Raw genomic sequence first — 11,664 nt, 5'->3', positions numbered from 1 at the left:
AAACGCTGGTCTCCATCATCGGATAGGGGTTTATTCCCCGCTGTGTCCCTGATGACTGTCACCGGCTCTTTTTTTAAATAGAATTTACATATTTAAACAGGTACCAGTTCTGGGTCTGCTGACTGATTGCTGATGTACGTGGTATACTTTGTTCAAGTTCTCTGGAGTGTTAAATCTTTTAAATTAGATGAAATTATTCACAGAATTATTACTCTTTCAACAGTTAATGAATGTTCTTTTTGGTTTTTTGAATACCATTGTGCAGCTATAAATGCTTCTTCAGTCTAATTTCTTTACATATTCTTTTGCCTTTTCTTCTTTGTTGTCATGATTTACAGTCATTTAAAATTACCAGCATTCAGATCTCTGAAATACAATGTTATGTGCTGGTTTTCAAACTTCTTTCAGGTAAAGGACTGCTTAGAATATAGACTCATAGAATCATTTAGGTTGGAAAAGCCCTTAGGATCATCGAGCCCAACCATTAACCCAGCACTGCCCAGCCCACCACTAACCCATGTCCCCAAGCACCACGTCTACATGTCTGTTAAATCCCTCCAGGGATGGGGACTCCACCACTGCCCTGGGCAGCCTGTTCCAGGGATGGACAACCCTTTGGGGAGGACATTTTTCCTGATCTCCAACCTAAACCTCCCCTGGAGCAATTTCAGGCCATTTCCTCTTGTCCTATCACTTGTTGCTTGGGAGAAGAGACCCACCCCCACCTGGCCACAATTTCCTTTCAGGTAGTTGCAGAGAGCAATAAGGTCTCCCCTCAGCCTCCTCTTCTCCAGACTGAACAACCCCAGCTCCCTCAGCTTCTTTCAAAGGAAACCATTATTTTTTTCTCTGCCTGCTGTTTACCTACAGTTAGTCCAACAACTCCCAGCGGCTGGCTACGTAAAGAAACGAGAACTAGGTGCTTGAGTTAAAGATCTATTTTCTTTCCCTTCCCCTCACAAACTGCTTTATGCATCCAGCTAGCCAGTGTCTTGCTGCTAGGCTTATCCTTTTCCATGCTTAAGGAAACGCTTATTTCCATGGCCTTGAACACGCAAACCGCAATGCATGGCCTTGCCATAGTGTACGTCTGCAGCCTTTTACTCGCAGGCACCTCAGGAGATGGATGTGAATGACAAGGCAGCCACTGGAGCTCTTATTAGCAATCGTGGCAGATGGCTGACAGGGCCTGTCCCTCCAAGGACGAAACTGCACCGCGGTGGGGACCAGATCTGCAGAGCACCGCAGCGTCCTGTACAGACCTACCAGCTCACCCAGAGCTCATCCGTACCTCTACAAAATAGCACGGCATCATGCCACGGTCTTGCACGGGAGGGTTTGTGCAAGAAACAGCGTGTGGTCTTTTTTTTACCTATACCCAGTTTCAGGTACGAGGAAATCTCAGAGCTGCTTGGATTTTAATTTGCATAAAGAGACAAGTAAGGAATAGAGAGCGAGATCTCTGAGTCATCAGCACAGCGAGTAGCTGAACTTTGGGTGAGGTTACCCAGAGAAAAGAGGGAAAAGGAGGGGACCGAGAACAGAGAGTGCAGGAACTGGAGGATACTGAGGAAGATCATCTGAAAGGCAAATTACAGGAAGGAGTGTGGGACAGAAATGAGAAATCTAGGAGGAAATGTACTTCTTCCTTACTTCTCATCCTGCATCTGTGGCTTAAGGCAGACTATGGAAGCACACTCCACAACTCCTTGCATTCGTCATCCTACATAAACTAACAGTAATTTCACAGCATTCTTCAAAAGCCTCACAGTGGCAACCAACAAGGGAGTAAAAAAGAGCCAAAGAAAATTAGCACAAAATAAATTCTCAGAAATCTAAGAAATGGTAAAAGATCCCCTGATGAAATATGTCACTGGCATACCTACACAGGCCAAACAAGGGAGGATGGCACAAGTCCTTCCAAAAGGGTGGAGGGGGTAGGATGCTGGATGGGCAAACACACCCTGCTGCTCGGGTATGAACGTTCCTGTCACTGAGCTTGCCTTCCGGGCCTTCTTTAGCCTGTAGGTGAATATAAATTGGGGGATTATTAACTCCGGTTCCGTTATTTGGATATACCAGGGCAGGAGATGTGTCTGACGCTAATCTGGAACTAGTGAAGCCTGCAATGATGGCTGGTGACCACCCGTGAGACCTACCACCGGCCAGGGCTTACGTATGTATCCCGTGAGCCATGTGCCTGGCCACGCTCTCACGTGCCGCTTGACTTAGACATGCCGTCGCATCTCGTGTTAGGTTCTGCATGCCTAAGCCAGCCGTCAGAAAGCTGGTTTGGTCTGTTGTACCTCCTTACAATTACTGAAGAAAAATGTTCTAAGGTTACCTTGAATCACTCAGGTGACTTCAATAGATTTATTCTGTTTGATCCAGTATCTCTCCATGACCGTGTATTTGGACGCCTGAGCAGTGCACACATTTGAAATAAGTGGGATTTCAGCGCAAGAGGAAACTTCCATATGCGTGCATGCAGCTACTGCATTTCAGCCATGTCTTTTTAACACTGCAAAACCCCCACACATTCTAAAGAAAACATTACAAATGCAATTATTTTTAGTAGATTTGTAGATCTAGATGTTTCAAATAAATATGCATCTATTAATGTAAAGATAATTTTCTAATATGTATGAAAAGATCTATTGCTTGAAACGATCTTAGTGGTTTGCATGTTACCGGGCCTTTTCAACTCCTTTGAGCCACTGTTCACATTCAGTTTGCACCCACTCCAGCAGCACACTACCTTGAAGTAAAGTAATGCATCTGTGCGTAACGGTCTCTACGCAGCAGCATGCTCTCAAAGAGGACCGAAGGTAGTTTTCTCCTTCCAGTACTTTGAAGTGAGATTCCCTGAAGTCAAATTCCTCACGAGGGAACAGGAAACCTGTCAGGCAAACACTGAGAAGGGGGAGACACAATAAAAGATGATCCCACGTTACAGCTCTCCATCCACTGAGTAAAATCTTGCTACTCCACAGCAGCAGCACTGCAGTCAATAGGACCATCTATGAGTAAAGATTGTTTGTGCCAGGACTGAGGGTCTTTAAAATTTGTTTTACAAAACACAGAGTGTACACCATACAGGAGTATACAGAGATGGGTAGTGCAATTCTTGTCAGAGCTGTTGCTTGAGTCTAGAAAAGCAGAATTTATTCTGCTCTGAGACACCTAAATCTGCAAAATTCATTAAGAGAGAGGAACATAACACTCAAAGCCTCCTCTTGGAAATCATTACAGTGATACATACTGGGAAGTGAAATCATGTTCCAGAATCTATAAAGGTAACATAATGCATGAGTAACATTTATTATTTTTTATGAAATTACTGTATTTTGAAATAGTATGATGCTGTAAGATATTTTTTCCATCAAGATTAGTATAGAAAATTTACATTTCAGTACCTGGCTGTATTTTTTATTTCAAGAAGCACAATCCTTCGAGGCATTTGGGATTCTTGGGCCTGGCCCTGCATATTACAGATTTGGTTTTTTTGTAACTCTGTTAATGTAATGTTATTCTCAGTGTACATGAGGGCCACTGAAAGGAAACCCTGACCCACTGGTATGCTGCTTACCAAAGATTATCTCAAAAATGATTTCCAAGTTTCTTGTTTTCTATCCTTGGCATTATTCAACAACCCACGTCCTTAGAGCAGGGGAAGCTCAGGCGCTGGTTCAAGTCACATTCTTCAAGAGATTTTTTCAGTCAGTTGCTGAGGTGTCTGAACAGAGACGAGGTCTCTTTCAAGTCACTTCAAATGGTCATCGACAAACACTTTGCCCTCAAATGGCAAGCTGCCACTGAAATGCATTAAAAGGTCACACAGGGGAAAAACAACTGAGGAGAAAATATTTTTCCTTTAAAAACTATTATAAAAGAATTGTTTTAAAATTGAGTCCAAATACATTTCATGAAATGATAAAGACACCCTCAACACACAAGTGAATAAACAAACCATGAGCAAATTTTCTCAAACAGCAAATTTCCTGGTGGTTTGTGCAAGGAGCTGATATCTACTCAATAATTACAACTTGGGTTTTCAGACACTTTAAATTGTTTAATGATGTCAGTCATTTAGAGCAAAAAATAAAATAATCAGACATTTGTACATTATCAAATTTACAGATTCATTAAAGAAAATGTTATGTTTCATTACAGCAGCAAGATGACACTCTACAATTGGGTCAAGCTTTGGGTTGCAGCTGTGTTGAATTTTAATGCCTCCAAATTTTAACCCTTTGTAAATATATCCATCAGAGATTAACACACCAGCACATAATCTTCTTAACATAGCCCAAATCACTTCCAGGGAAAAAAGAACACCTGACCAAACTAAAGCTGTGATGGGCTGCATCCTCCATCACAACTTTGCCACCTTTATCTGATCGAGTGTGTCTGTTGCTATTAAGATACCTTCTGCATTCCTTCTACAGAACACAAAGAAAAGCAACATATTCAGAGATAGCCGGATGCGTGTGTCTGCTCTGTGTGCATGAATATAGATTTATTCAATTGACTTACCACTGATTGCTCCTTCTACTGTAGTTTCTTGTTAAATCTGAAATATAACATAGCATCTTAGTGGAACTTAAGAAGCTTGAGGCAACCTTACGAGAACCCTTGTTTTCACCTTGGAAAGGCAGCGCAGGAAAAGCACAACTTGCAGAGTGATCCATCTCTATCACAGAAACCTGCAGTCTTCGACCCTGATTTTCTTCAGCGCTACATCACTGTCACAGCAGCACAGCCCCACTGATTGCGATGGCAGGCCAGATTTATCGTGGTGAAGTGAGAAGGCAAGTCGCCTGCTTGTTTTCATGCCTCCAGATCAAATGCTGAGTGCAAGTGGACACAGTATGTGGCCCTTTTGCTCCGTCTGTTCATAACCCATAAAGGAATCCTGAATAGGGTTGTGCTTGTTTTCCCTTGCATGTTCCCGCTGAGTGGAAAACTGCAGACACCTAAATGATTATGTCGTCACACATATCACTGGGAATTAATTGTATTCATTAAAGAAGCGGTATAATTTTTAACCAAACTGCTGAAAATCCTGGCAGTATATTTACCTCTGTTTAACTGCAATGAATGACAAAACCTCAGAAAAAAGAGCTCTCAGTCAAAATGCACTACCATTTCAAGCTCACGCAGCATATTTAAAGTAAGACTTAGGGAGTCCATTCACTGTTTCCACTTTGGCTTGTCTGAATTTGACACAAAATAGAGCATTCACTGGTTTTATTTAGGGTTGGTTTTAGACTTAGTTCCAGGTTTCTTATAAGTCAGCAGGGAGATGGGCTCCTCCTGAGGGTGATACAGGGCAGGAACTTGATTTAGGTAACCAGACTCACTCTCTGGAGGTTGATGTCTAAGTTCAGTCTCTAAGTCTGGCCGCCCTGAACAGCTCCTTCCCCTTCTCCTAAGGAGTCACAAACCAGTTGTAACCCCCAGCTCCCAACTCAGATCTAAAGCAGGAGGGTCCATCCAAGGAAGAGTGATGACACGTTTACTGACAGAATATATATGGCCCAAAAAGAAAAAAAAGTGGTTTTGCTGTGAGCCACTGGGACTCCTGCAACTATCTGCAAGCTACACCCCCTGTCGTGGTATGGGCATTCATATGGGCCTTGAGGAGGAAGATGACATTGTAAAACTATTCCTTGCTTAAGGACAACTCGGACATGAAAAATTATTCAAATTGCTTTTGACAACCTAGCTCTTCAAATATTTCAAATGCTGCCTTTATCTGGATTGGGTGCAAATACTCTGTAAGGTTGGGAAACTTCTTAACTTGGTAAAAGATCACAGAGGCAAAAAAGGGGACTCTTCAGAGAAACTGGCACAGAATTAACCAACATTTGTCACATTTGATCCAAGAAATGTCAAGCCATGAGAACACACTTAAGTTTCACAATGTCATATTTACAAAATGTGCATTCATACATTTCAGCCACCCGTATTCAAAGGTCTATACAATGGCCACTTACACAGTTATTACATATGAATCAGGAACAGAGCAGTAGAAAATCAAACCATTTACATATCTTTTAATCTTCTACTTAGTCAACTAAACAAGCTAGTCTTAGGCTTGGGCTACGTTTTTTCCGATAAATGTTTCAAGTCTGGCACATCAGTTAAGAGCAGAATTGCAAGTCAGCCAAAACTGTTGTCACCTCCCACCAGGGGAGCTGCTCCCTTATTTTCTGCAGGTTCCTACAGACGGACCACCCAGTGTCCACAAGCAACCACAGCTGGTTTTTAAGACTCTTTAGGATTCCTTTTAGACACAAGTGTTCCTCAAATAAATAGATCCTGAAATTCAGTATGCAAAGCTGAAAAGCACTTAAGTATTTGTTATCCCATCCATGTATCATTAAAAGTTTTAATCTATTTAACAGTGTATCCAAATAAAATCAATTTATATGTTAAGAAAAAACAGTTGGCATTTTATTTGCTGGGGTAACTAAATCAAGAGGAGCAATGTCTGTCAAATCAGTTTAAATGACTGTCTAGATTAAATGCCTTTTAATTGGTGTTGCCATCTTCTTCCCGTTTTCTGTATGCTTTATTCAACATTTGAATTTCTTCCTGATAACCACCTCTCTCCATATGCTGCTTTTTACTGTTCTGCCGATGAGCTTCGACAGTGTCTGGAATTGATATGTTAATATCGCTGTCCGGATTGTTTGATGGTATGAAGAGGGAGTAGGAGGCAGTTTCCCCTAAATCACATGAGACAAACCTGTTTTCTTTCCGTGAGTAACGTAAGGATGGAGACCTTACCTGTGTGGAGGACTGGCTGATGTTACTGATGATTGACACAGTATCCAGGGCCTCTTCATTGTCACAAATTTCAAGAACCTCTAAATGAATTTTAACACTTGTGTCAGCAAACGTATTAGGAGACTCCTCTGGGTTTGGCTCGTGACCAACACTTTTAGATCGATATACTTCAATTTTCTTTGACGTGGGTGTTATTTTTTGCCCTTCAGTGCTTACCTCGTATGTAGATAAAGAGAGCGTTTTTCCTGTGGGTGCCTGAAGAGATACAGTTCCTTGAAATGCACACAAAGGGATAGCTAATCCACCTGATCGCTGGAAAGAGAAAGAATGACCATTATCTAATGCTGATTTTTGAAGTTAGAATCCATTATAGATAAACCAATTATGCTTAGTTTGTTAACTTATTTTACTGTTGTAGACTTTTCCTTGCAGTATTTTAGAAACCTGGTATTTATGACTTTAAAGAGTAGAAAGACGTGTTTGATAATTATGCACTTTAGTATAAAACGTGAAGTCTCAGGTGCCTTATGGACATACACGCTTTATTAGAACGGTGTACACTTACGTTTCACTGCAGCCAGTCCACAACATGGCAGCCAGCACCAGCAGGCATCTCTCTAGCTTGTACTCACAGGCACCTCTGAAAGTGTGTTCACTCTGCTTAAATCAGATCAAGATACCGATCTCCTAAAGCTTCTCATACAGCGATGGAAAGAAATGACACCAGAGGACTGTCCAAAACCAGGACCCTACACTGACATCATCTGCCTCCCTTGGGCACCTGGTCTTGCTTAGTCTTAACTAAATTAGGTGCCTAAAGTTACATGGCTTAGCTAACAAGCTGAACTTCCCAAAAGAACTTGTCAGCTATTATTTGAGGAACTTTTTGTGCATTTTTGTTTATTTTTATGGTGGAAAGAATGTTCATTCAACAGTATCAGTTGGGAATCTGTAACAAGGATTTAGAGTGTGACTACCTTGATGGCCAGAGGGCCCATGCAAAACCTCGCTCCCAAACACATTTCGCAGTGGTTCTAGAAGCCAATGCAGGATTTTTTCCTAGAACAAAGCTGAATTTATCAGTAGAGAAATTTTCACATACTTGAAGGCAGAAAAATAAAATTCAGTTACAGCTCTGCAAGGTCATGTGTTTAGCAGTTGCAAAGAAAATAGTGTTTCAGAGGCTGTAAATAAATAAAGTCATTACAGAAAGAAATTACTGTGCATGCCTGCATGGAGAACAGAGGACATGGCTTGCTCCTTTTGGACTGTGATAGCAGACTCAGTGGGAGGTTGTTGCACGTTCCCTTCCATTGTGCTGCAGAACGGATCCTGACTCCTTTACTCAGGCTATAAAGACTAAGTTTTAACTGTGGAGGCTGTCCATTCGGTGACTCGTGTTGGACAGAACAAAAGTGATGGCAGTAGTAGACACACACAGCAAAGAAACACTGGACTCAGGTCATGGAGAATCTCACTGAGGGCTCATCTATTGCTCCATCCTTATCTGCTTTGCTACAGCTGGGCTTTGACTGCTTACTGAGAAAAGCAGGGATTAGCATTTGAAAACTTGCTCTTATTCACTAAAAAATACTATTAAAATGAACGGCAGCTTTGCCAAAAGCAGACTCCTTGGTAGGCAGTGAAGTGCTGACTTTGGGACAGGGCAGTTCACGAGAAGGGCTACACGGGGTTAGAGGGAAATGCACAACAGAGAAGACTGCTGAAACGAGGGGAAGCTGCCGAATCCAGCTCTGCCCCCACAGACACCAGGGAGAAGTGTGCACTGAGGGCACTGAAAAGCTGCCAGGCAGCAAGGTGAATCACCCTGCAGAGTCTTCTGTGTTGCTGTTGCTACGCTGCTTTTGGGAGCCATTGACGATCTTTTAAATCTACCTTGAATATCTCCAGCTCACATTGTTATGTGAACTCCAAACTGACTTGTACTGCGCTGCAGCTCCCTGTCCAGCAAAGGTGCTCTCCTGCCTCCCGCTGCTGCTGCCTGCGGCAGCAAGTCACCAGCCCAAACCTCATCCTCCCGCCCCTCCTCTGTACACACACAGGCACACACAGAGACCCTCCTTAGTAGCATGTAGGAGTAACTTCCTGGATGACTTGGGAATGAGAAACCATACTAGAACAATCAATGCATGATGTGAAAAAATGACAGTTGATTTATCAGGATGTGTAAGTCCAAAGCATTTAAGGAGACTGGATAGCACTCACATTTCTTACTGTCCATGCAAGGGAGGGCTAAGATGAGAGAGGGAGACGGCTGTATAGGACAGCAGGATATGCCTCTCTGTGAGTGTTGTGATTCATCTACCTGTAACCGAGACAAACCGCAGAAACCCTGGGCTTCGGAAAGGACCAGTCTGTCCTGGGCAAGTTACAGCGGGGTGCCCTGAGCTCACCCTCGGAAGCAGAAGCTCCAGAATTGTCCTCCTGGGTACTGATTTGTCTTGTGCAAACTGTGTGAATAGAGAGAAGGAGGAGAAGGAGGAGTGACAGAAAGACCAGGTCTAATAATTGGCAACATGGGGAAGCGCTAGCATTACTTCAGCACTGAAGGGACCTCTTCCACTTGGACCAGTTCTGTCTAATGTTTCCTTTCCAGTAAAACTGAGAAAGTGAGTAGAAGCAGAGAGGTTTAGGATACTGATTGGAAAGGTGAAATCATTCACAGGGAGCTGGGAAGGGCAGTTATTTGCTGGTTATTAAAGGAAGCTGTTGTGATGAGACTTTTATCGAAGTAGGCACAACTTTACAACCACGCAGCTAAATCAAGTGCCACATTACCTCACCTTCACTAAAGAGCATGAAAAGAAAAGTAGGTTTCACAGCGTACCAAAAACTTGCCAGACTGTGACTTAATGTGGTCCTTCAACAAAGGAATTTGCCTGACAAGACCTAGGAGCTGGCTTGCCCTGCTGGAAAGAAATTAAAGTTGTATCAGTCTCCTTAATAGATTTGTCAGAGAAAAATGGTCCTCGAGTGTCCTTCCAATGTGCAGTTACAGAGGCAGCTATCGTGCTGTGTCATCGAGCCGGCAAAGCTCCTAGATCGGTGAATGTTAGGTGACAGCAGCTCACTGCTGTTGGAGTACAAGGCCGTGGCGGGCACAGGGGCTCCCTCACGCATAGCTCTCCTAAGGCTAAGCACCAGCAGCCTTTGTTTCAAAGCAATGACGAGGGAGCTTATTTTTAGAGCACAGTTAGGTGTTGGCACTTACATTTTCTGTAGTAATTAGTAATTAGGATTGCTCCTCCAGGAAAGGAGAGATGTGAGAATAACTGTTTTCTCAGCTTGAGGAAGCTCTTGCCACTTGCCTTCCATCCCAGGCACTTGCTAAGGTGACTAGAGGACAGAGCACAAACCCAGCTCTGGGGACGATCAAGCGGCCAAAGCCTGCTGTTGTAAGCAGCACAGACAGAGGCACAAGGTTAGCGTCTCAGATATTGCAATAGGTAGAGCCTGGATACCTAACGATTTTGGTGGCACACATTTAGAATGGTGTTCCTGTTGGATACAAGCCCTACAGCTCTGTTCCCAGCCCCCCTTCTAGTTCCTGCAATCAACACTGCAAGTCCTTTGCAGGGTCCATTAAGAGTGCCTGCATTTCTGGTAGTTAATCAAGCTCAGAGGCTGAAGAACAGTCTAAAACAGCACTTAGATTATACAGAAAGACATCTAAAGAGTATGGGAAAAAAGTTAAATAAGAATGGATTACTTCAGTGCAAGGTTATGTTCTACTTAATAAAACGTTGCGGATTTGTCAGACTGAATGTCAAGCAGATGGAGGATATGTCTGAGGCACCTGGAGGGAGAATGAGTAATCCTCACTCGCTGGAATGAATACTCCAGTTTTGGAGAATGAGAAATTTTCCAGTGACCACTGATTTAGTGGCTCTTTTTGAAAGTCTGTTTTCTGTTGAGAAATCAGTATTTGCTTTTAGAAGTGCGAGGGACATACCAAGTCTTCTATGCCACTTCCCAGTCACTAACCAGAAAGCCAGTAAACTATGTCATTTCTCTCCAGGACTATTCCAGTAGAAATACTGTTCAATTACAAACACCTTCATCTGTTTCTACGAGTAGAGAATCCGTTTGTCTCTTTGCAAACCGTGCACCACAATGCCGTGCAGGCAGGACTGTGCCAGGTGCCTGCCCAGTACCACTGCCCTTGCGGGGAGCAGCACCGGACTATCAACTGCAAGCTTTGACCAAGTACGTGCGTGTGAAACAACCCCATTCATCACCAATGCAAAATGTTCAAAGTTTAAAAAACTCCAGCTAATTACTGAAAAAAAGTAAGCAGCATTTACATGACACTACAGAACTTACTAAGCAGACTTTATTAAAAATTAAATCAAACCCTGGAATTACATGATAGGGGAAGGCAGGTATAAAGCCCACGGAGAGATCTGAGCCGCTGAACTGAAAACAGACCACTAAGTGCTGCGGGGAACCAGCACTACCTTGGCTGGCCCCAAAGTGCCGCAGCCCCAGACAGACTTGTGTGCCGCACGCCCGAGGGGAGCCGCTGCGGGCACAGCTGGCGACCGTCCCTCTGCAGCCAGAGCACCCGGCAGGACTCTGCACCGCAGCTGGTAAGGGGCCAGCGACCGAGGACTGGGACCCTCAGCCCCTTAGCAGTGTGCCCAAGGCATGGAACACCGCGGCCAGGCTCCCTCCTGGTTCAGAGCTGTCCTCGCCTCGGGCCTGCTTTGCAAGCTTCGCTCTACCGCCAAGCAGCCCAACAGAAAAATGCTACAAATAAGAACACCACTAGTCCGAAAGAGGGAAGGATGCGTTTCTGGGATTACGTATAGCCAGGTAAAACCGAGTATTACTGGAATTACTTTCAGT

The 11,664-nt window shown here is 43.5% G+C and overlaps 1 protein-coding gene across 1 annotated transcript in view; it reads right to left on the bottom strand.

The window, feature by feature from the left end:
- Positions 1-4,142: 4,142 nt before the first annotated feature.
- The window catches only part of GPR149 (G protein-coupled receptor 149), a 30,836-nt gene continuing 23,314 nt past the window's right edge, over positions 4,143-11,664 (bottom strand). Inside the window, exon 4 of the mRNA XM_075761721.1 lies at positions 4,143-7,107. Coding sequence (XP_075617836.1) covers positions 6,538-7,107 — 570 coding nt within the window. The 3' untranslated portion in view covers positions 4,143-6,537. The remainder of the gene's footprint in view (positions 7,108-11,664) is intronic.

Source organism: Balearica regulorum, chromosome 9 (genome assembly GCF_011004875.1).
Source record: "Balearica regulorum gibbericeps isolate bBalReg1 chromosome 9, bBalReg1.pri, whole genome shotgun sequence".
Classification (NCBI taxonomy): Eukaryota; Metazoa; Chordata; class Aves; order Gruiformes; family Gruidae; genus Balearica; species Balearica regulorum.
The sequence above is the reverse complement of the archived record's forward strand: the minus strand, read 5'-3'. Positions and strand labels throughout refer to the sequence as shown.